At 50.1% G+C, this 26,349-nt stretch overlaps 1 protein-coding gene across 1 annotated transcript in view; it reads left to right on the top strand.

Annotated features, from left to right (window-relative positions):
- Positions 1-26,349, top strand: part of PDE2A (phosphodiesterase 2A) — an 835,594-nt gene that overhangs the window by 245,310 nt on the left and 563,935 nt on the right. Inside the window, exon 2 of the mRNA XM_077298849.1 lies at positions 15,005-15,080. Coding sequence (XP_077154964.1) covers positions 15,005-15,080 — 76 coding nt within the window. The remainder of the gene's footprint in view (positions 1-15,004; positions 15,081-26,349) is intronic.

Raw genomic sequence — 26,349 nt, 5'->3', positions numbered from 1 at the left:
GAAAGTGATACCTGGTCAGGTAAACTCCTTTAGTGCCATCAGACGTACCATCACTCCCCCTGGTGGAAGAATGACAATACTGCAATGACCAGGACTCTGGGGCGCTGCAAACCAGCATGTGTAGCATCTGTTTGAGGGTACCATTGAAGCATTCACACAAGCCATTGGTCTGTGGGTGATACGCACTCGATACCAGGTGCTTCACCTGCATTCTCTTACAGAGAGCCTCCATTAGGCGAGACATGAATTGGGTCCCTTGATCAGTGAGCATCTCCTTGGGAAATCCTATACGTGAAAAGATGGCCAACAGGACATCCGCCACCTTATCTGCCCTAGTTGATGACAGAGCCACTGCCTCTGGGTACCGGGTAGCGTAGTCTACCACAGTAAGGATGTATTGCTTTCCAGAGCTGCTGGGGACGGCCAGCGAGCCCACAATGTCCACCGCGATCCTCTGGAAAGGCTCCTCTATCACTGGCAAAGAAATCAAGGGAGCCTTAAGAGCAGGCCCTGCCTTCCCCACTCTTTGACAGGTGACACAGACCCATCAGCCGACGCTGCTATGGGCTCTACCTCCCCATCCACCTCCAACATCCCAGGAGCAGTGCTACTTATGGGGCAGTTACCTTCCTCTGTGGCACTGATCAGCTACATGGCATCACCTTCCTCACGGTTCCCATGCATCTCACCATTTCCCCTAGCACCATCACTTGCTCCTGTTCCTCAGCCATCCTACCCCACAGAGCGACGTGGCTGAGCACTCCTGCTCCTGTGAACACATCATTCCTAGAAAACAAATGGTTATCAGGTAAAACATGCCTATGTTCATCATCCGCTTCTTCAGTATTACTCTCGGCATTTTCTGAAAAATCATTATCAAGTACATCATCCACTGAATTACCTGCTCCCGTCGTGTTAGTGATCCTTTCATTAGCTCAGGAGAAAGCATTAACAAGAACAAGGCAGCTGATATCGCTCTGTCATGCTGGGTGGATTCCAAGAGCAGACTGGTGGCTTTAGAAGGTGCTGGTGCTTCAGATCATCATCTTCAACTCTACACAATGGTTCCCTCAAAGATTACACATGGAGTCATCATTAACTTGCCGCAAAAGGGCTTTACTGATGAAGATACTGCAGCTTGTGCGATTTCCCCTCAAATCAACCATTTAACAGATCAAGAACTTCAAAGAGAAAGGATTAATTGTTGTGGAGAGGTCTTCAAGGCACCCCAAAAAGTGAAGCAAGTGCCAGGACCATCTCCTAAAGAGAATTCAGCTAAGGTATGACTTCACCACCAGTGCAGAGCTTGCTCAGGAATGGCAGCAGGCAGGTGTCAGTGCATCTGCACACAGCGAGGTCAGGGCTTCTGGAGACTGCCTGGTGTAAGAAGGGCAGCAAAGAAGTCACTTCTCTCCAAGAAGAACATCAAGGACAAATTGACATTGCTTGGCAGGGATTGGACTGCAGAGGAGGGTGGAGGGCAGTTATTTCTCTGATGAAGCCCCTGCAGACTGCATGGGATATTTGGTAGAATGATATCCAGTTGCCGAGGGAAGGGCAGAAGTCTGGAGAATAAGGGGCAGAAGTCTGGAGAATGAGGGGCAGGAGTCTGGAAAATAAGGGGCAGGAGACTGGAGAATAAGGGGCAGGAGTGTGGAGAATAAGGGGCAGGAGTGTGGAGAATAAGGGGCGGAAGTCTGGAGACTAAGGGGCAGGATGGTGGAGAATAAGGGGCAGGAGTCTGGAGACTAAGGGGCAGGATGGTGGAGAATAAGGGGCAGGAGTCTGGATAATAAGGGGCAGGAGTCTGGGGAATGAGGGGCAGGAGTCTGGAGAATAAGGGGCAGGAGTCTGGGGAATGAGGGGCAGAAGTGTGGAGAATAAGGGGCAGGAGTCTGGAGAATAAGGGGCAGGAGTCTGGGGAATGAGGGGCAGGAGTCTAAAGAATGAGGGGCAGAAGTCTGTAGAATAAGGGGCAGGAGTGTGGAGAATAAGGGGCAGAATTCTGGAGAATAAGGGGCAGGAGTGTGGAGAATAAGGGGCAGGAGTGTGGAGAATAAGGGGCAGGAGTCTGGAGAATGAGGGGCAGAAGTCTGGAGAATAAGGGGCAGGAGTGTGGAGAATAAGGGGCAGGAGTCCGGGGAATAAGGGGCAGGAGTGTGGAGAATAAGGGGCAGGAGTCTGGAGAATGAGGGGCAGAAGTCTGGAGAATAAGGGGCAGGAGTCTGGGGAATGAGGGGCAGGAGTGTGGAGAATAAGGGGCAGGAGTCGGGAGAATGAGGGGCAGGAGTGTGGAGAATAAGGGGCAGGAGTCTGGAGAATGAAGATCAGTGCTGGAATATTAAGGCATCAATACAATGTAACAATTTATGGAATGTTTATAATTGTAACCATAGAACTTGTGCCAGTGTCAGAACACAATTGTTATCATGTTCCCAGTCCTGCTTTCATCTGAGAAGTGGATACAATGTATCTAGTAGGAACAATGTCAGCCACACAGTCCAGACTCCAGTCTGACACATTGTCACAAGGTAGCAGCAGATTTGTGCAGGACGCTTAGTGCCTCTAGAGCCCACACCGGACCCCATATAACAGTAATTTCACATGGCGTCCTCCCTGGGAGCGCTGCCTTGTAATAACCCATGCTCCCTCCCGCCACCCTGTATGCAGCATACAGACTTGTAGTCACTGGCAGCTCATCGTGCTGCTGTATCTAATCCTAACATGTGATACTGACTGCTGAGCCGTGCAGCTAATCCAATACTGTGTGATACAATCTCAGAGAACCAAACGTCTCATCCTATCATGGACCAGGTCTGGGGAGGACGTCCATCCTTCTCTTTCCCGGGTGTGAAAACTTTATACAATGTTATGTTACATTTCACGTCTTCATGTGACTCTGAGCTGTAATCGCAGCTGCGCCAGTAAACAAGGAGTTAATAGTTACACACCTGCAGTTCCTCACTGTGACCACTAGGGCTGAGATGTAGTTGGCGCCCTCTAGTGGAATAGGAAGTCTCTGCGATAATGCTCATTGCTAAATAACTGCCAGACGATTATTTCCAGTGAGCTGAGGAGTCTAATCCCGGGATAAACCGTCCTGGAAGCGTCGTTACATCATGTGCAGTATATGAAATAACCCGGAAAATACAGAACACACAAGTAAGGCAGACAGAAACGGACAGTAAGTGCGCCTAATACTGGAAGGGCAGTCTGCAGTCCTATGTAACCCCACAGGTAACACAGTGAGTCTTTTATTAAATAAAATACTTTCACATGACACTAACTATGATACACTACAAATAGAACACAACAAAACAAAACATAAGAACAAAGCTCCAATCAGACGGCCACAAAAGACAAAAAAGAAACCTACTAATCAGGGACAAGAAAGAAAATTCCAATTAAATAAAGAAAGCAAAAAGAAAAGACAACAAACAAAATACTCATAACTTACATTAATACCCCTGTAAAAATTATAAATAGTAATAAAATCATACAAGACCCCCGGCCCAGCTTCATTCATACTACTATATACAACCCCAACTACATTCACACCGTCCTATATACAATATAAACAATATATACACTATAAACACATTATATACAGATTTATACAACGCCGCAAACACAGCAAAACCCTACTGGTCCCACTGCCTTACCTTACAGCCACCCGCTTGCACCGCCACATACACCCTACAACAAACCTAAATACAATACACTATACAAAATTATTATTAAAATTTTTTTTATATATTTTTTTTTTTTTTTTAATTTTATATATATATATATACACACACCTACACTAACTATCCCGCCACCCCTGATCCAGCTCTGGCCACAAAGTTCAGGAATTATCCGAGCTAGGATCAGGCCCCAAAGTTTTTCCCCAGGCGGGGCCTGGGCCAGGCCAGATCAGTCTCATATCACCGCTGTTGAAACCCCCCAATCCCCCACCCAACCTAACTAAGACCCTCTATTATACACACTATATACAATATATACAATACACTATATACAATATATACATAAACCAACTTCACAACCTACATACTCACCACCCAAGGCTCAAGTTCGATGCCTGCAAACCTTCTATTCAGGGAACAGAGATACAAAACAAAAATCTAGGGTGTAAAGATATCAGCCCACCACCAGGATATAGGAGCGCTAACGGACTAAGGCACCCCGAAGGAGAAACCCCTCCAGAGATGGGCCGCCCTCCGGGCACCCAGTCTTTCGCACTCCAGAGAACGCACCTTCACCAGGGCACCTAGGATGCTGCTACAAACTTCATCTACACGGAGGATTTTATGCTGCGTCGAAACTAAAACTCGTGCGTTCCACGTGAAGTACCTGACCACTGCGCTGACTAAGAATAAAGTGGCTCGGTCCCTTCTCCCGAGGTCTCTGAACGCTCCATAGGCCCACTCGGCATAGGACAGAGTGGCCAGCCGCGGCCAACCAATGGAAGCACCCACCCTGTTGTACACCTCTGTATTAAAGGGACAATGAAGCAGGAAGTGCTCCATGCTTTCCAGCATGGTAGCGCAAGCCTCACGGGGACAATTCCTGTCCACGGAGCTCCTGTGCTTCAAATTGTCCTTCACATACAACTTACCTTGGAAGCAGCGCCAAGTCAAGTCCCAATACTTCTTGGGGATCCTGCTAGAATTTAGCAAACTTAACCCAACCTCTAGATCCCGACTTGGGCAGTCCTTGAGGACCAATGGTCTCTGAAAATGCGAAAGCAAGACCCGCATGTCGAGGAGTTTCCTCGGGAGGGACCTCACTTCCCACATTCCCAGACCCCACCGGCGCATCATTTTCAGAACCGGGGTAACATAAGCCGGGAGATGCCCGTGCGGTGTGCGGAGATCCTTCAATCTTCCCCCTGTCTCCCATTCCTGGAAGAAAGGCTGAAACCATCCCTTGCAGGAGAATACCCACGGAGGAGCCCTCTCTTTCCAGAGGTTTGCCACGTTAACTTTCAAAAAGGTGTTCACTAGGAACACCACGGGGTTTACCATATTCAACCCCCCTAGTCTCCTCGTGCGGTAAGTGACCTCTCGTTTGACTAGATTCAGTCTATTCCCCCATAACATCTGGAAGAACAGACTGTAGACCCGTGTCCAGAGAGGCTCTGGTAAGACACAGACGCTGCCCAGGTAGATTAGCAAGGGGAGCAGGAAAGCTTTGCACAGGTCAACCCTTTCCCTCAGGGTCAAAGACCAACCCTTCCATTGGTCCACTCTTTGGGCGACACCTTTGATTCTGCCTTCCCAGTTTTTCGTGGGGTAATCACCCTGGCCAAATTCGATGCCTAGGACTTTGGCATGTTCTTGGGGTTCGGGGAGGGTGTCCGGAAGATCAAACGCGGGATCCCCGCCTCCCAGCCAGAGACTCTCACACTTGTCCTGGTTGACCTTGGACCCGGATGCCTCCGAGTAGCTCTCCACTTCTGACATCACCACCATCGCCTCCTCTTGCGAAGAAACAAAGACCGTGACGTCATCCGCGTAGGCCACTACCCTCAGGATAGCCTCCGGCGCCACCCCGCCCATCCCCACCCCCGCCAACGGCCCACAATCGACCCTTCTGAGGAAGGGATCGATCGCAAACGCGTAAAGCAAAGGGCTAAGAGGGCAGCCCTGGCGGACACCGGACTCTACCCCGAAAGGTTGTCCAATCCACCCGTTTACCAGAGGGAAAGTCTCAGCCCCTGCATACAAGGTCTTAAGCCAGTCCACAAACCCTCCAGGCAGACCATACCTCAAAAGAGTGGACCAGAGGTACTCGTGGTCAACCCGATCAAAGGCTTTTGCCTGATCCAGGGTCAGCAAGAACCCCTTCCAAAGGCCCGCCCTGCCTTGCTCCACGGCCTCTCGGACACCCAGAACAGCACTGAAAGTGCTACGGCCAGGAACGCAACAGTGCTGGGCCTCCGAAAGGAGCCGCGGCGCAAATTTCACCAGCCTGTTGAAGAGTATCTTAGCCAAAACCTTCCTGTCCACATTGAGAAGTGATATGGGACGCCAATTCTCAATGCGTGATGGATCCTTACCCTTTGACAAAATGATCAGAGCCGACCTCCTTAATGATCTCGGCAGAGTGCCCGAGGAGAGACACTCATTAAACACCTGAGTCAAGAGGGGGACCAAGGAGTCCCTAAAGGTCTTAAAGGGAACCTGTCACCACGTTTTTGGAAGATGGGATAAAAATAGCGTTAAATAGGGGCAGAGGTGGGCGTTACATTAGTGTGTTTGTTATGCGTTTATTACCCACCTAAGTTGCCGAAATAACTTTGCAAAGTCTCCGTTTTCGCCTGTCAATCAGGCTGGTCAGGTCACATGGGCGTGGTGTCTTCACCCAGATTTGGCGTAGTTTTCCGTTGGTGGCGTAGTGGTGTGCGCATGCCCAAAGTCCGGAATCCTCTTCCAGGGGATTTAAAATAGCGCGGTGTTCGTTATTGCATTGGTGATCGGTGGGCGCGGCCATCTTCCTTTGGCCGCGCGTGCGCAGAAGCGGCGCTCTGCTGGCCGCGGCTTCAGGAAAATGGCCGCGGGATGCCGCGCGTGCGCAGATGGATATCGCGGCGGCCATTTTCCTGAAGCCGCGGCCAGCAGAGCGCCGCTTCTGCGCACGCGCGGCCAAAGGAAGATGGCCGCGCCCACCGATCACCAATGCAATAACGAACACCGCGCTATTTTAAATCCCCTGGAAGAGGATTCCGGACTTTGGGCATGCGCACACCACTACGCCACCAACGGAAAACTACGCCAAATCTGGGGGAAGACAACGCCCATGCGACCTGACCAGCCTGATTGACAGGCGAAAACGGAGACTTTGCAAAGTTATTTCGGCAACTTAGGTGGGTAATAAACGCATAACACACACACTAATGTAACGCCCACCTCTGCCCCTATTTAACGCTATTTTTATCCCATCTTCCAAAAACGTGGTGACAGGTTCCCCTTAAAGAACTCGGATGTTAAGCCATCCGGACCTGGCGATTTTTTGGGCCGGAGCCCATCGATCGCCAGTCTCACTTCCTCTTCTTTGATCGCTTCTGCCAAACCGCCCAGCGAGAGGTCAGCCCCTGGCTCAGGAACAGCTTCAGCCAGGAAAGCCGACATCCTGTCACGATCCAGTTCCTTCCTTCCCAAGAGGTGCGAGTAGTATGAACTGACGACCTCCAAGATCCCTGATCTGGACCTTCTCAGGGATCCCGTACTGTCCATCAGCCCCGTCACTATCTTACTATTCACTGACATCTTGCAGCTTCTGTAGGGGTCGGGCGAGTAGTACTTCCCGTAGTCCCTCTCAAAAACCAAAGATGCGTGCCTATCGTACTGACACCTCTTTAGCAAGGATTTCACACTGGAGATCGCCTCGCGGCTACCCCCAGTCGAGACAAGTTGCTCGAGTTTCCTCCTCAGGCTCTGATACAGGCGATCCCTGTTCAGGCTTCTGAGGTTCGAGAGTTGCCGGAAGAATCTCGCCACCCGATGTTTGAACATCTCCCACCACTCCGACTTAGTGTTACTTAGGCCCAGCAGCGGTACCTGGCTCTGAAGAAATTCCTCAAAGGACCGTCTTACAGCTTCTTCCTCAAGGAGTGACGAATTCAGCTTCCAATAACCTCTTCCCATCCGAGGAGTCTCTGTAACGCTCAGAGAAAACATAATCAAACAGTGATCGGAGAATTCCACCTCCACAACCGACAACGGCGAGGAAACGGCCTCCTCCTTCAAATAAAACCTGTCTATCCTAGACCTGCACTGACTACCTCTAAAATAGGTGAACCCCGCGTGGCCTGTGTTGTGCCGGATGTGGACATCCACCAGGCGTGCCTCACTTACTATCCTATTTAGCGCGACGCAATCGTAAGCCAGCCGGTCTACGGAACCTCCTCTATCACAGGGTCTCGTGACATTGTTGAAATCCCCTCCAAAGACCACCTGCCGACTCGAAAATAAGTAAGGTTTGATCTTCATGAAGAGACACTTGCGGTCCCACTTGGACTGGGGACTGTAGATGTTAATGAGCCGAAGCTCCTGTCCCCCCATGGAGACATCTAGGATCAAGCATCTCCCCATTTCTAACTCGATCAATCGTCTGCATTCAACCACTGCGGTCTTAAAAAGGACCGCCACCCCGCTATACGGCTCGGCCGCGAGAGACCAGTAGGAGGGCCCGTGCCTCCACTCCCGCCTTGCTTTATGCATGGTTGATAGGTCGGTCAACCTGGTCTCCTGCAAAAACAAAATGTCGGCGTCAAGTTGGCCGAGAAAATGAAAGGCCGTGTACCTTGCCGCTTCTGACTTTATGCTGGCAACATTAATGGTTGCCAGCGTCAACGGGGTGGGTGCCGCCATCATGATTGATTGAATTAGATAGCCTTTTTCTTCCCACCCCCAACAGTTTCACCCTCTTCCTCTGACAATGATGAGTTTTTAGTGCGCTTAAGACAAACTGACTCATCCATTCTCTCCTTACATACACTCTGGCCCTTGTCTGGTGGTCCCGAGGTAGTCCCCCCCCAGAAGGCTTTGTATTTGCCCCCTGAGAAGAAGACCCAGCGACCTCCTGAGCCCCAACAACGTTGTCCGCAACCTCCGGTCCCGGGTCCCCATCGCCCCCCTCTGGAGGGGAGTCCTGGAGGGCCCGGAACCGGTTAGAGAGATCCACCAGAGGGGGGGCGGCTGGACCTTCCAATGGCACCTGGATCAGGGCTACGGAGTCAGAGGGGTCGCACTCCGAGGAGGAGGCTCGAGGCCCGGACCCCCTCTTATCCTTAGTTGTTTTCCTGTTACCCTTTTTCTTTTGCTGTGACCACTCCCCCTCTCCCTCATCCAGACTGTCACCGGATGAAGGTTCCTGGGCAGACATGGCGTCCTTTTGCTCCTCTCTTTCAAGTCTCTTGACTTCCTCGCTCAATTCGCTGTCTTTAGGATCCTCAGCTGCAAGTGGAGCACCCGGGTCAGAGTTTAGGGTCATTACTCCCTGCCCCCTTTTCCCATGGCGCTGCTCCTGCCGCCTGATATTGGATGGCGGCAGCCTGCTCCTCACCGGTTCCCTGCCTCCTCCGCCTCTGCTGGTCCCTTCACCGGCGAGATTAGTCCCGGCTTTCGCCTGTCCCGCACTCGCCGCTTTCAGGACCGCATTGGCAAAGGAACGCGGACAGCGACTGAACGGGTGACCGAGGTCACCACACAGGTTACACCTAATCCTGCCACAGGTAGCAGCGAGATGGCCGAGGTCCCCACACAGTGCGCATTTCTGGGTGGTACACTGCGCACTGAAGTGTGTGGGGCTGCCGCACCTGTGACAGACCTTAGGCTGCCCCCGGTAGAAAATCAAGATCCTGTCCCTCCCCAAAAATGTTGAGGAAGGGATATGGGTAACGGTGTTTCCTGAAACCTTCAATTTCACCATGAAGGTCCAGGCTCCTGACCAGATACCATGCTCATCGAGGGTCTTCTCGGGAATACCGACGATGTCGCCGTATCGTCCAACCCAGGTGGAGATGTCTACACAGGAAAGTGACTCGTTACTGGTCAAAACGGTCACCTTCCTGACTGAGTTCTGGCGGGATATTGCCACAGCGAGGAAACCCTGCCATTCGGGGCGACCCCGAGCCAGCTCATGGCGAGACCAGAAAAGCTCAAGGCCCTCAGGTCTCACGAAGCTGACATCGAAGTAGGAGGTCCCATAGGGATGGATCAAGGCGAAGATGTCATATGCCACGAAGCCCATCCCCAGCAGGAGCTCAGCAACCTTTGACCGATCAGGACAGGCATCATTGCTTACCCACTGGAGACGGGCCACGTTCCTACGGTTACTCCTCTGCCCCGGTGTCGGCAGAGACCAGACAGTCTCTGCCCCTCTGTCTCGGAAGGCGGAAAGACCGTGTCTCTCTATCCAGAAAGACAGATCAACCTCCCTCCCCTCTACATTGATGGAACTCTCCCCTCTCCTCAGGGCGTCCAGGAAGCGCTGCTGCAAGTCACCATCCTCAGGGTCACCAGACAAGGGCGCACTACTACCCCCAGCAGTGACAGCTGCTGAATAGCTTGGGGCCGAAGCCCCCGCCACCGCTGGGGAGGCAGCAGGACCACTACCTGCTTCCCCTCCACCAACACCAGTAATGCTCTCCTCATTCACTCCACCACTACTCCCATCATTTGCAACATCACTACTCCCACCATTCACTCCACTACTACTCCCATCATTCACTCCACCACTACTCCCATCATTCACTCCACCACTACTCCCATCATTCACTCCACAACTACTCCCATCATTCACTCCTCCACTACTCCCATCATTTGCAACATCACTACTCCCACCATTCACTCCACTACTACTCCCATCATTTGCAACATCACTACTCCCATCATTTACTCCACCACTGCTCCCATCATTCATTCCACCACTATTCCCACCATTCACTCCACCACTACTCCCATCATTCACTCCACTACTACTCCCATCATTTCCTGCACAGCTCCTTTCATTCCCCTTACCATTGCCACCACTTCCCGTCACTTTATTACCAGTATTCTCACCACCATTTGTCCCAGTGTTCTCTGCACCTGCCACAGTCACATCCATTCCTTCCTCACTTGTGTCTGCTAGCTTCTCTGCACTCACACCTGCCGGACCGGGGGAGGGGTGCAGCACCACACTCGATTTCCCTTGATTGGTGCTGACTCTCTGTTGTGTCCTTGGAGCGCCTTGCCCCCCCACTGCAGCAGTTTGCACTTTATTATTTTGGGCCCGCTGCTCGTTGGGGGGCGCCGCCTGCCCCGCACCCACAGACTTCGCGGTCCTGGTGTCATGCTGGGGCGCTGGAGCACTCTGTCCCCCTGTCACAGCAGGGCGCCTCTTGTTCCCTGCAGATGATTTATCCTTTTTCTGTCCTTTTTGGACACGCTGCTCTCCTGTCACAGCTGCGTGCCTGTTCTCCTTTAAGGCGCACTGCGCCCCTGTCACAACAGTGCGCCCTCCTTTCGCCGCACCATGTTCCTCAGACCTGCCCCCCACAGCCCCGGCGTCGGCCGGCACAGCCGTTGGGAGCAGGGATGGAGTCTGCCCACACCGTCCCCCTTTCGCAACGGCGTGGACACCCACCTCACCCCCCTCAGCCCCGGTGATAACCGGCTTAGCCGCAGAGGGCAGGGAGGGAAACTCCTCGGGGTCCCCTATGTCCGGCGCCGTGAGTACCTCCACAGCCTCGCCCCCTGCACTGTTCCCCGCACAGACGGCAGCACCGCCGGACGTCCTCCTCCTCTCCCCACCTTGCCTATGCCCCAGACCCACTGCAGAGCCCGTGCGTTTAGGTTTGGTGGGGTTTACACAGGAGGTGGTAGGTGTAACATCATCCATCGGTACATATTTGTAACTCACCACCTCCCGTGCGGTCTCCGTCGTCTTCTTCTTCCTCTTCTTGGTTTCCTCTGCTGGCTCGTCCTCACCGAAGGAGAAGCGGTCCAGGTTCACTGGAGACTCCAGCTCTCTGATCTCCTGTAGCAGACCGCCCTCCTCCTCTTCCTCCGCTGACACTCCAGCCTGTGCTGTCGGAGTCCTCTGCCGTGCCGGGAGGCCGCTTCCCTGTTGTCGGCTCTGCGACTCACTCTCCCGGCTGGTTCCAGCTTGTAGGACTCCAGTCACAACCACATCGTCCTCCTCCTCCTCGTCGCTTAGGACGCCGGCTGGCGGTTCTCCTGAGGTATTTAACCCCTTCATTTCTGAGAACCGCCGCTGGTTCTTAAACCTCTCCAGGAAGGGACCTGCGCTTTTCTCAATCCCCTCCCGGAGGAGCACTAACCGGGCCACCTCATCTCTGAGGGCTCTGAACCTCTGGGGGGTCACGGGTTTCTCCTTATTAGAGGCTCGGGTGTTCAGGATCCGTGCCTCCTGCAGCTTCTCCTTCAGCCCGGTCAGTGCTTTGCCGGCGTCCTCATACTCACGTAGCATGGCGACCACTCGGGAGGAGAAGGTACTCGTGGACTCGCCGGAGCTCCTCTCCCCCCAGGATGTTCCTGGGCTCTCCTTCCTGGGGCCTGGGGTGCCCCTGTCTCCCTCTCTGGGCGGACGATGAGCCGTCTCAGGGTTGGAGTAGGTGGGTATGGTTCTTCTCACCCGTCCTGACCTCCTCAGTCCCTCTTGGGCCAGTTGCTGTTGCTGCTGCTCTCTGTCCCCCGCCGGCACAGACCGGGGAACAGAAGCCTGGGAAGCCATGTCGGCCTCCCGGGAAGCCTGCCTCTCCCTGGGGAGAAGAGAGGCAGACTCTGGGCCTCCTGCTGGAAGTGCTGGAGCTCACAATACAGGTGCTGCTCCCAGCAGGGTGTGACTGATTGTGCGCACCTGTCCTCCACACTCAGTCCTGTGTAACACCACAGATAACACAGTGATAACTCCCTGAGTACAGATAATGTAGTAGATGTCACCTGCAGTCCTATGTAACACCACAGATAACACAGTGATAAGTCTCTGAGTACAGATAATGTAGTAGATGTCACCTGCAGTCCTATGTAACACCACAGATAACACAGTGATAAGTCTCTGAGTACAGATAATGTAGTAGATGTCACCTGCAGTCCTATGTAACACCACAGATAACACAGGGATAACTCTCTGAGTACAGATAATGTAGTAGATGTCACCTGCAGTCCTATGTAACACCACAGATAACACAGTGATAACTCTCTGAGTACAGATAATGTAGTAGATGTCACCTGCAGTCCTATGTAACATCACAGATAACACAGTGATGACTTTCTGAGTACAGATAATGTAGTAGATGTCACCTGCAGTCCTATGTAACACCACAGATAACACAGGGATAACTGCATCTGTCTGCAGTGGTCACCTCAATGGTCGTGCAACAAAGCACTAAAAGAAGGAAACATCGTTGTGTCCAGGATTTTCTTATTCGTTTGTTGGGTTTTATTTTTCTGTTGAACCAAAATTCAGAAGCAAAAAAAGCAAAATCTGATTCTCATTATTGATATTCAGGAAATTTACCCTGAAAATCACTTCTGTCACCGGTTATTTCTGTCACCAGTGGGGTGTCCTTACTTTACTAGAAGGGACCAATGATATTGTCCACGTGTAATAATACACTTGCAGTCCTATGTAACAACACTGATCAGATTCTGAGAATTCCTCACAGTATACCAGACAGGAGAGGTGGCACTGAGCAGGGTGTATGGTAAAAACGTCTTCACACCTTGTGATCTACATTTTCCCTTTACACCCATAGACTCAAATGTATTTTATTGGGATTTCTTGTGAGACCAACACAAAGTAACAAGTATTAGTGACGTAAAGGAAATGATACGAGATTTACAAATTATTTAAAAAATATAAATTTGAATATTGTTCTGTGCATTAGTATTCGGCCCCCTGTAGTCTGATGCCCCTATATAAAATCCTGAGTGACCGATCGCCCCCAGACGTCACATAATTCGTATACTGTGTCCTCCTGGGTGTGATCTCTGCTCAGTATAACTACAGCTGTTCCCTGAAGACCTCGGAGGTTTGTGAGAGAACATGAGGGTTCAAAGAGCATTAAAACCAAGGAGCCCACCAGACAGGTCAGGGATAAAGTTGTGGAGAAGAGTAAAGCAGGGTTAGGTTATAATAAATAGCCCAGGCTCTGAACACGTCACAAGAGACAAGAGAATCCGGCCGCCTGTGTGCGAGCACTGAAGATAGGAATCATGTACGGCATCACCGCCATATAGAATACACTTATAGAATGAAGGGACTTGGCGCAGAAATCGTCCGCTGCACCCGAGCTCTGCCCATCAGCCCGAGGCGGCTTTTATTTAATGCTGGATCCTACCTGCTCTGTATAGTTGCAGTCTATAGCCCGGGAGACGCCGGAGTGATCAATATTAGGTCTAAGGTCTCATCCAATAAAGGTCACCAGGCCGGGCGGGTGGGCGCAAAGGAACCGGCCAATTTGTGCTCAAAGTCCCTTTATAGAAGAACATTCTATGTAACCGCAATGTATCCGGGTGTCAGATAGTCAGTGACCTATAGTCAGATCTCCGCACTGATACACCCGGCCGTCATCTACTGCTTCTATCTATTATCTATCTATTATCTATCTATCTATCTATTATCTATCTATTATCTATCTATCTATCATCTATCTATCTATCTATTATCTATCTATCATCTATCTATTATCTATCTATCTATCTATTATCTATCTATTATCTATCTATCATCTATCTATCTATCTATCTATTATCTATCATCTATCTATTATCTATCTATTATCTATTATCATTCTATCTATCATTTATCTATTATCTATCCATTATCTATCTATCATTTATTATCTATCATCTATCTATCTACTATCTATCTATCTATCTATTATCTATCTATCTATCTATATATTATCTTTCTTACTATCTATTATCTATCTATTATCTATCTATCATCTATTATCTATCATCTATCTATCTATCTATCTATCTATCTATCTTTCTTACTATCTATTATCTATCTATTATCGATCTCTCTCTTTCTCTCCATCCTCCGGGTCTCCGTCCTCTCGCCTCCCCCGGTGTTCGCCCCTCAGTCCGGGCAGCAGGTGGGTGCAGACCCCCGGCCGGTGCGGACCCCCAGCTGTTGGCTGCCTGAGCTGCAGCTGGCGGCACTAGGACCCGGTGTGTCCCGGGGAGGCTCCGCCATAGCCGCTGCTCGCTCCCCCGCCTGTGGCCGCGGCTCCGGTACCGCACTGATGTGGCTCCTGCGCTCCGCTTGCCCCATCGCTCTGGGCGGCAGCAGGTGCGTCTCCCCTTGTGGTTCGGGCCCGGGGTGGGAGCGAGGGATGCACCGGGGAGGGGCACCGTGCACCGAGGACGTGCCGCCCCCCAGGACTGCCGTGTGCCCACCATCCATGTAGTGCGGTGTGTGCCGGCGGCGGCAGCATGGTCCTCATCCTGCACCACATTCTCACTGCCCTTCTCCATTTCTTTAGACGGGGGCAGCAGGTTTTCCTGAAGGCTGAAGACTCCGCCGCTCCGGGAGGAGGAGGATGCACCGAAGCCCTACAGGTAAGAGGCGGGGGGCAGCACCGTCACCTGGCAGCAGGGGGGCAGCACCGTCACCTGGCAGCAGGGGGGCAGCACCGTCACCTGGCAGCTGGGTGGATAGGGGCAGCACTGTCACCTGGCAGCAGGGGGGCAGCACCGTCACCTGGCAGCAGGGTGGGCAGGGGCAGCACCGTCACCTGGCAGCAGGGTGGATGGGGCAGCACCGTCACCTGGCAGCAGGGTGGGCAGAGGCAGCACCGTCACCTGGCAGCAGGGGTGCAGCACCGTCACCTGGCAGCTGGGTGGATAGAGGCAGCACCGTCACCTGGCAGCAGGGTGGGCAGAGGCAGCACAGTCACCTGGCAGCAGGGAGGGCAGCACCGTCACCTGGCAGCAGGGTGGGCAGAGGCAGCACAGTCACCTGGCAGCAGGGTGGGCAGAGGCAGCACCGTCACCTGGCAGCAGGGTGGGCAGGGGCAGCACAGTCACCTGGCAGCAGGGTGGGCAGAGGCAGCACAGTCACCTGGCAGCAGGGTGGGCAGAGGCAGCACCGTCACCTGGCAGCAGGGTGGGCAGAGGCAGCACAGTCACCTGGCAGCAGGGAGGGCAGCACCGTCACCTGGCAGCAGGGAGGGCAGCACGGTCACCTAGCAGCAGGGGGGCAGCACCGTCACCTGGCAGCTGGGTGGATAGGGGCAGCACCGTCACCTGGCAGCAGGGTGGGCAGGAGCAGCACAGTCACCTGGCAGCAGGGTGGGCAGGGGCAGCACCGTCACCTGGCAGCAGGGAGGGCAGCACCGTCACCTGGCAGCAGGGAGGGCAGCACCATCACCTGGCAGCTGGGTGGATAGGGGCAGCACCGTCACCTGGCAGCAGGGTGGGCAGAGGCAGCACAGTCACCTGGCAGCAGGGAGGGCAGCACCATCACCTGGCAGCTGGGTGGATAGGGGCAGCACCGTCACCTGGCAGCAGGGAGGGCAGCACCGTCACCTGGCAGCAGGGGGGGCAGCACCGTCACCTGGCAGCTGGGTAGATAGGGGCAGCACCGTCACCTGGCAGCAGGGGGGGCAGCACCGTCACCTGGCAGCTGGGTAGATAGGGGCAGCACCGTCACCTGGCAGCAGGGTGGGCAGGAGCAGCACAGTCACCTGGCAGCAGTGTGGGCAGGGGCAGCACCGTCACCTGGCAGCTGAGTGGGCAGCACCGTCACCTGGCAGCAGGGGGGGCAGCTCCGTCACCTGGCAGCAGGGTGGGTAGCACCGTCACCTGACAGCAGGGTGGATAGAGGCAGCACCGTCACCTGGCAGCAGGGTGGATAGAGGCAGCACTGTCACCTGGCAGCAGGGTGGATAGGGGCAGCACCGCCACCTGGCAGCAGGGTGGATAGAGGCAGCACTGGCAGCTGGGTGGGCAACACCATCACCTGGCAGCAGGGGGGGCAGCTCCGTCACCTGGCAGCAGGGTGGGCAGCACTGTCACCTGGCAGCAGGGTGGGCAGGGGCAGCAGTTTTTGGTTGCACCCTATGCCGATGCTATGGACTGGTTGTATTTGGGTAGAAGGTGCCGGCTGCTTGTTGCACAGTACCCCCCATCCTTGTGTGAAGGTTGTGCCCACCTTAGAGCAGGGGGCAGGGGGCACCTGAGTGGTGGCCGCACATGGGCCGTCCTGCACCTTCCAGCACCCATGGGGGATGTGGCATTAGGGTGCAGCAAGTCCCCCCAGGTGTGAGAGGTCACACAGGGGCGGATGGGAGTTGTAGTGCCGGGATTTGTTATTTATGCCCCTCTATGAGCTGAGGGTTTCACACTGGTGACAGCTGCAGGATCTGGGCACTGGTGTGATGGTGCCCCCTGGCCCACGTCTGCCCTCTGCTGGGCTCCTCACGCTGTGGGGTCTGACGATTCTGATTATTGGGGGCAGCCGGAGCCGTCGCCTTGTGCTGCAGGTTGTGGCTGAGAAATCTTTGTTTATTTTCATGTTGTTATTTTGATACATTGTGACATCTCCAATGGTGATAAAGCCATGGACAGCGGAGGTCAGCAGGTGGGGCACTACTACTCCCAGCATGTGCTGCTCGGTCTCCAGACCTGGGGGGTTTGCGGAATGTTCTGTCATCTAATTATTGATTGGAATGAAATGTAGGAAATGATCTGGAAAATATTGTATCTGGCGTCACAGGGAGCGCAGCATCAGCAGAAGCGACAATGATGGGGGTTGTTGTACTAATGTCAAAATGCAGAACATAAAGTGATATACAAAGTAATGGAATATATCATACTACAGGGGCCAGAAATAATGCAGTAATGTCACCTGCAGTCCCATGTAACACCACAGATAACACAGTGATAACTCTGAGTACAGATAATGTAGTAGATGTCACCTGCAGTCCTATGTAACACCACAGATAACACAGTGATAAGTCTCTGAGTACAGATAATGTAGTTGATGTCACCTGCAGTCCTATGTAACACCACAGATAACACAGTGATAAGTCTCTGAGTACAGATAATGTAGTAGATGTCACCTGCAGTCCTATGTAACACCACAGATAACACAGTGATAACTCTCTGAGTACAGATAATGCACTAGATGTCACCTGCAGTCCTATGTAACACCACACATAACACAGTGATAACTCTCTGAGTACAGATAATGGAGTAGATGTCACCTGCAGTCCTATGTAACACCACAGATAACACAGTGATAACTTTCAGAGTACAGATAATGTAGTAGATGTCACCTGCAGTCCTATGTAACACCACAGATAACACAGTGATAGCTCTCTGAGTACAGATAATGTAGTAGATGTCACCTGCAGTCCTATGTAACACCACAGGTAACACAGTGATAACTCTCTGAGTCCAGATAATGTAGGAGATGTCACCTGCAGTCCTATGTAACAGCACAGTCCCATGTAACGCCATTAGTTGTAGTCGGGATCTTTCCCTTTTCAGGATCCATTCATCCTTTAGAACAGATCCCACGGTGTAACCTGGGACTGACCTCGCCCTAACTGACAGCACCCTTCTAGCCTCCGGGGGGCCGCACACTGGGGGCCCAGGGAAGCTTCCTAATCTCCATGAAGACCCCGGAGCAGCAGCGGTCGGACTCCTCTTAATCTTAGCGGTGATGTCACAGTGTCAGCGAGTCACCTGGGAAAACCAGGCCCGCCGTCTGCTGTGCAGTGAGGGGCCCCTGATGGCGCCCCGGGGCCCTGCACCGCTCCTTACCAGGGGCCCAGACTTATTATTCTGCTCCCCGTGAGTGACAGCCGTGCAGCAGTTGGCAGCCGCCCTGAGGGCAGCGGGACGATGACAGTCACTGGCCGCGCATTCATGGTCCTGGAATCCTCCGGAATAAACTCTGCAAACTAAAATTAACTCTCAGCAAACGCATCTCCGGCTGCCAAAAAAAGTGACTGCGCCCCCCACCCCATCCCAGCGCCAGGAGCAAGGACGCTGGAGGGACACAAAGCTTCCCACATGTCACAGGCTAAAAAATAATCTCACTACTGGGATAAGCAAGGATCCTCAGGGGAGGAGCTAAAGTGCAGGGGCGGGGCTACATAGAGATAAAGAGGGTGGAGCTACAGAGAGCAGAAAGGGTGGAGCTGCAGAGAGGGTGGAGCTACATAGATAGCAGATAGGGTGGAGCTACAGAGTGAGAGCAGAGAGGGTGGAGCTACAGAGTGAGAGCAGAGAGGGTGGAGCTACAGAGAGGGTGGAGCTACAGAGAGAGCACAGAGGGTGGAGCTACAGAGAGAGCAGAAAGGGTGGAGCTACAGAGAGATAGCAGAAAGGGTGGAGCTAGAGTGAGAGCACAGAGGGTGGAGTTACAGTGAAAGAAGAGAGGGTGGAGCTACAGAGAGATAGCAGAAAGGGTGAAGCTACAGAGTGAGAGCAGAGGGTGGAGCTACAGGGAGAGCAGAGAGGGTGGAGCTATAGAGAGATAGCAGAGAGGGTGGAGCTACAGTGAGAGCAGAGAGGGTGGAGCTATAGAGAGATAGCAGAGAGGGTGGAGCTACAGTGAGCACAGAGGGTGGAGCTACAGAGAGAGCAGAGAGGGTGGAGCTAGAGAGATAGCAGAAAGGGTGGAGCTACAGTGATAGAAGAGAGGGTGGAGCTACAGAGAGATAGCAGAAAGGGTGGAGCTACAGAGTGAGAGCAGAGAGGGTGGAGCTACAGTGAGAGCAGAGAGGGTGGAGCTATAGAGAGATAGCAGAGAGGGTGGAGCTACAGAGTGAGAGCAGAGGGTGGAGCTACAGTGAGAGCAGAGAGTGAGAGTGGAGCTACTCAGAGGAGAGGAGTCACAGAAGGGTTAGTGGGATGAGCCACTGAGAAAGGTGTGGTCACGAGTCTTCACCCATCTTTATCCATCACTATCAGTCTCCACCAGTCCTTATCAGTATTCACCAGTCCCTGTCGGCCTCCACCAGTCCCTGTCAGCCTCCACCAGTCCCTGTCAGGCTCCACCAGTCCCTATCAGCCTCCACCAGTCCCTATCAGTAGTCACCATTCCCCATCAGCCTCCACCAGTCCCTTTCAGCCTCCACCAGTCCCTTTCAGCCTCCACCAGTCCCTATCAGCCTCCACCAGTCCCTATCAGTATTCACCATTCCCCATCAGCCTCCACCATTCCCCATCAGCCTCCACCATTCCCCATCAGCCTCCACCAGTCCCTTTCAGCCTCCATCAGTCCCTTTCAGCCTCCACCAGTCCCTATCAGCCTCCACTCTTCTCTGCTGAGTTGTGTAACCTCCCTTCTTCTGTAGCGCGCCGCTCCTCGGCCTCCCGGCTTTCTTGTTGTCAGAGGGCAGTGTGCTCCTGATGATGGACAGTTCAGAGCAGCAGTGCGGTAGGTGACCGCTACTCTCCAATTCCAGGGGTAGCTTTGCCTCTGCAGCACTGGAGGAGCGTGGGGGGCACAGAAGATTCTGGATCCAGTGATGCCGCCGTCTTCAGACCTGTGCTTGTAATTTGTATAGATAATGCCTCACAAGTGCACACGTCTTATAAACCGGCCGCCCCTTGATAGGCCTCAGAGGTGGCCGAGAACCTAAACGAAGAGCAATAAACTATAAAATGAAAAACCTCTGTGCTGTAGAGAATGGAGGATTTGTAACAAGAGGTAAATTACAAAGTTGCACGTTTTTCCAAGCGATATTCACCTTCTTTAGTCTCCGGCTCTATCCTCACCAGTACTCACAAGTCTACGCTCATTTTCATCAGTCTTCACAAGTGTTCAGCGGAATTTTCAGGTCTTCTACAGTTTCCACCAGCTGTTACCAGTCTCCACTGGTCCTTTTAGTCTTTACCAGCCTTGACCAGTCTCCACCTGTCTTCACAAGTCTTTATCTTTTTCTTCAGCCTTCACAAGTCTCCACCAGTCTTCTTCAGTCATCACTAGTATCCACTGGCCTTGGTTAGCTTTTACCATGCTTCAAAAGGTTTTAATAGTCTCTATGAGTCTACAATAGTCTTTACTGGTGTTTATTCATCTTCACCAGTCTTCAGCAGCCTCCACCTGCCTTCACTAGATTTCCTCAGTCTTCACCAGTGACCACTGGTCTTCACTAAAATGTACTGGTCTTCATCGGTATTCATTATTGTCCAGTCCTCACCAGTTACCACTGATGTCCATGAGTCATCACCTGTCTCCATCAGTTTTCAGCAGTCCCTACTGGTCTTCATTAGTGTCAACTAGTTCCTACTAGTCCCCATTGGTCTTCATTAGTGCTTACTAGTCTTCACCAGTCCTCGCTGGTCTTCATTAGTGTTCACCAGTCTTTACTAGTTCTCATTGGTCTTCATTATTGTTCACTAGTTTCCACTAGTTGCCATTGGTCTTCATTAGTGCTTACTAGTCTTCACCAGTCCTCACTGGTCTTTATTAGTGTTCACTAGTTTCCACCAGTCTTCACTGGTCTTCATTAGTGTTCACTAGTTTCCACCAGTCCTCACTGGTCTTCATTAGTGTTCACTAGTTTCCACCAGTCCTCCCTGGTCTTCATTATTGTTCACTAGTTTCCACCAGTCCTCACTGGTCTTCATTAGTGTTCACTAGTTTCCACCAGTCCTCACTGGTTTTCATTATTGTTCACTAGTTTCCACCAGTCCTCACTGGTCTTCATTAGTGTTTACTAGTTTCCACCAGTCCTCACTGGTCTTCATTAGTGTTCACTAGTTTCCACCAGTCATCACTGGTCTTCATTAGTGTTCACTAGTTTCCATCAGTCCTCACTGGTCTTCATTAGTGTTCACTAGTTTCCACCAGTCCTCAGTGGTCTTCATTAGTGTTCACTAGTTTCCACCAGTCCTCAGTGGTCTTCATTAGTGTTCACTAGTTTCCATCAGTCCTCACTGGTCTTCATTAGTGTTCACTAGCTTCCACCAGTCCTCACTGGTCTTCATTAGTGTTCACTAGTTTCCATCAGTCCTCACTGGTCTTCATTAGTGTTCACTAGTTTCCACCAGTCCTCAGTGGTCTTCATTAGTGTTCACTAGTTTCCACCAGTCCTCAGTGGTCTTCATTAGTGTTCACTAGTTTCCATCAGTCCTCACTGGTCTTCATTAGTGTTCACTAGTTTCCATCAGTCCTCACTGGTCTTCATTAGTGTTCACTAGTTTCCACCAGTCCTCAGTGGTCTTCATTAGTGTTCACTAGTTTCCACCAGTCCTCAGTGGTCTTCATTAGTGTTCACTAGTTTCCATCAGTCCTCACTGGTCTTCATTAGTGTTCACTAGTTTCCACCAGTCCTCAGTGGTCTTCATTAGTGTTCACTAGCTTCCACCAGTCCTCACTTGTCTTCATTAGTGTTCACTAGTTTCCATCAGTCCTCACTGGTCTTCATTAGTGTTTACTAGTTTCCATCAGTCCTCACTGGTCTTCATTAGTGTTTACTAGTTTCCACCAGTCCTCACTGGTCTTCATTAGTGTTCACTAGCTTCCATCAGTCCTCACTGGTCTTCATTAGTGTTCACTAGTTTCCACCAGTCCTCAGTGGTCTTCATTAGTGTTCACTAGCTTCCACCAGTCCTCACTGGTCTTTATTAGTGTTCACTAGTTTCCACCAGTCCTCACTGGTCTTCATTAGTGTTCACTAGCTTCCACCAGTCCTCACTGGTCTTCATTAGTGTTCACTAGTTTCCACCAGTCCTCAGTGGTCTTCATTAGTGTTCACTAGCTTCCACCAGTCCTCACTGGTCTTCATTAGTGTTCACTAGTTTCCACCAGTCCTCACTGGTCTTCATTAGTGTTCACTAGCTTCCATCAGTCCTCACGGGTCTTCATTAGTGTTCACTAGTTTCCACCAGTCCTCAGTGGTCTTCATTAGTGTTTACTAGTTTCCACCAGTCCTCACTGGTCTTCATTAGTGTTCACTAGTTTCCTTCAGTCCTCACTGGTCTTCATTAGTGTTTACTAGTTTCCACCAGTCCTCACTGGTCTTCATTAGTGTTCACTAGTTTCCATCAGTCCTCACTGGTCTTCATTAGTGTTCACTAGTTTCCATCAGTCCTCACGGGTCTTCATTAGTGTTCACTAGTTTCCACCAGTCCTCAGTGGTCTTCATAAGTGTTCACTAGTTTCCACCATTAAAGGGTGCTGAACTTATTCATGGACAGTGTTCAGTTTAGGCAAATGGAAATAGTGATATATGGAAACAAACCTGAACAGGAGGAAATCAGTGTGGTGCCACAAGTCAGTGCTTCACCGACATTTCCCCTGTGTGTGTACATCTAACCCAAGGAGCTTACAGTCCGCGGAGCCTGCGGCTGCTGCGCACCTCTTCCCGGGAGCTAATGAGCGCCACTTGGCAGAGTTTGTCATTGAGAACTCCTCGCTGCACTCCACTTACACGGAGGAAAAGCGGAGCCCGACAACAGCAAAATCCAATTACTCGCAGCCACAATGTTTGTCTCTGGTAATTTGGGGACGTCTCCGGCTTGTGGCGCGTGTAATAATATCAGTCTGTAATATGTCAGAAGTGAGGGAGCGAGAGCGGCCCCGGAATATAATTCTACCCTTATTATACAAAATCACGTGATCTGAGGCTTCTGATTACACGGTTATTCTAGAGCATCGAATGTTTCCCGGTGAGCTCGCACTGACACTTGTGCTGCCGAGTGATCGGTTATTTCTGGTGATACTTTGTGGCCCAGAAGAAGCTGCTTTGGGTTTTGAATCCTTTGGAGTTTTATGAAAGCAATAATCAACACCTGAGAATTGAGTGATTTTTTTCCTCCCACCTCTGGGTCCTCGGCTTTGGGGGGCCCCTGTCTGTCACCCGTTGTTGCCTGTGCATTATAAAAGCTATTGATTATCTATCAGTGCTGGGGTTTAGTCCGAGGCAATGGTCACTTTAAATGATTGACCGTCCGGACCCCCTATCGATTCTCGCTTTCTCATGCTGACCTGCTGGAGAACTTGCCGCAGCAGAGCGATGAGGACGTGGTAATAAGGCTGCCGGACCGACGGACCGGAGGGAAATGGTTCATTATCATGAGTGCCTCGGCACAGACCCCCATTATTATCCCATTCTGCAGGCTCAGATGTCGGAGCGGTGGTACTGCCTTGCATGCACTTGTTCCCCATAGGGATTCTCTCTTTTCTTTCCTCGAGCCGTTACTGCTAATGAGCAGGTCCGCTCCCTCGTTGGCAGACGCCGGAGGTGACCTCTGGCAGAAGACGGAATCGATTTATTACCACCTCTGTATTCCACTGATGGCTGCATAGTGCTAGGTGAGCAGAATGTAGGCACTAAAAGCACCAGCACCTCTTGGGGTTGGCAATGACATGATCACTGGATCTCCGTCTCCCACTGCAGAGCCGCTGGATCCCGCAGACTCGGATCGGCTCTGATGGCGAATTGTCGTTCTAGTGAGATGTTCTCCCCTGTAACCTGGGCTCCTATGGTGTCTCAGTCACAGTGGAAAAAATGCACCATGGAAAAAAGACATTTACATATCTTACCCCAACAAAATTTGTGATGTCGTAATGGAAATCACTTTTTTATGTGTGCATTTACATCACAAAATGCTTAGATTATACTGTATGCCTCCGAAAGAGCGTTACAGAAAAACCGATACAATTTGTGCAGCATAAAACAGATCCTCATACAGACATGCCAGAAAAAAAATGTTATATCTGCTGGAAAGCAGAGAGGCGAAAACTGAAAACTTAGCCAATCAGGACATTTTGGCCAAGTATTAAGTTTGTCATTGAGGAATCTTCGGGGCGCGGAGTCCGACAACAAAAAAATTCAATTATTAGCATCCACAATATTTGTCTCTTTTAATTTGGGGATGTCTCTGGCTTGTGGTGCGTGTAATAATATCAGCCTATAATATGTAAGAAGGAAGAATTCATAATATATAATATACCATTAATATAGGATATCCTATCATAAATGTCCTGTAATAAATAGCAATCATTAATGGTATACAGAATAACTGTCCTCGAATCATCTATTCTGCCCTGACTGTCACTGCACAGTGTTCACCGCAATCATAACAATATACTGTATGTAATATAACTACTATAATACTGCTCCTATGTACAAGAATATAACTACTATAATACTGCCTCCTATGTACAAGAATATAACTACTATAATACTGCCCCTATGTACAAGAATATAACTACTATAATACTGCTCCCTATGTACAAGAATATAACTACTATAATACTGCCCCCTATATACAAGAATATAACTACTATAATACTGATCCTATGTACAAGAATATATCTACTATAATACTGCTCCTATGTACAAGAATATAACTACTATAATACTGCTCCTATGTACAAGAATATAACTACTATAATACTGCTCCTATGTACAAGAATATAACTACTATAATACTGCTCCTATGTACAAGAATATAACTACTATAATACTGCCCCTATGTACAAGAATATAACTACTATAATACTGCTCCTATGTACAAGAATATAACTATTATAATACTGCCCCTATGTACAAGAATATAACTACAATAATACTGCCCCCTATGTACAAGAATATAACTACTATAATACTGCCCCTATGTACAAGAATATAACTACTATAATACTGCCCCTATGTACAAGAATATAACTACTATAATACTGCTCCTATGTACAAGAATATAACTATTATAATACTGCCCCTATGTACAAGAATATAACTACTATAATACTGCTCCTATGTACAAGAATATAACTACTATAATACTGCCCCTATGTACAAGAATATAACTACTATAATACTGCCTCCTATGTACAAGAATATAACTACTATAATACTGCCCCTATGTACAAGAATATAACTACTATAATACTGCCCCTATGTACAAGAATATAACTACTATAATACTGCCCCTATGTACAAGAATATAACTACTATAATACTGCCCCTATGTACAGGAATATAACTACTATAATACTGCTCCTATGTACAAGAATATAACAACTATAATACTGCTCCTATGTACAAGAATATAACTACTATAATACTGCTCTTATGTACAAGAATATAACTACTATAATACTGCCCCTATGTACAGGAATATAACTACTATAATACTGCTCCTATGTACAAGAATATAACTACTATAATACTGCTCCTATGTACAAGAATATAACTACTATAATACTGCCCCATATGTACAAGAATATAACTACTATAATACTGCTCCCTATGTACAGGAATATAACTACTATAATACTGCCCCCTATGTAGAAGGATATAACTACTATAATACTGCTCTTATGTACAAGAATATAACTACTATAATACTGATCTTATGTACAGGAATATAACTACTATAATACTGCCCCTATGTACAAGAATATAACTACTATAATACTGCTCCTACGTACAACAATATAACTACTATAATACTGCCCCCTATGTACAGGAATATAACTACTATAATACTGCCCCTATGTGCAAGAATATAACTACTATAATACTATCTCCTATGTACAAGAATATAACTACTATAATACTGCCTCTATGTACAAGAATATAACTACTATAATACTGCTCCTATGTACAAGAATATAACTACTATAATATTGCTCCTACGTACAAGAATATAACTACTATAATACTGCCCCCTATGTACAAGAATATAACTACTATAATACTGCCCCTATGTACAAGAATATAACTACTATAATACTGCTCCTATGTACAAGAATATAACTACTATAATACTGCTCCTACGTACAAGAATATAACTACTATAATACTGCCCCCTATGTACAAGAATATAACTACTATAATACTGCCCCTATGTACAAGAA

Source organism: Ranitomeya variabilis, chromosome 3 (assembly GCF_051348905.1).
Source record: "Ranitomeya variabilis isolate aRanVar5 chromosome 3, aRanVar5.hap1, whole genome shotgun sequence".
In the NCBI taxonomy this organism is placed as follows: Eukaryota; Metazoa; Chordata; class Amphibia; order Anura; family Dendrobatidae; genus Ranitomeya; species Ranitomeya variabilis.
The sequence above is the reverse complement of the archived record's forward strand: the minus strand, read 5'-3'. Positions and strand labels throughout refer to the sequence as shown.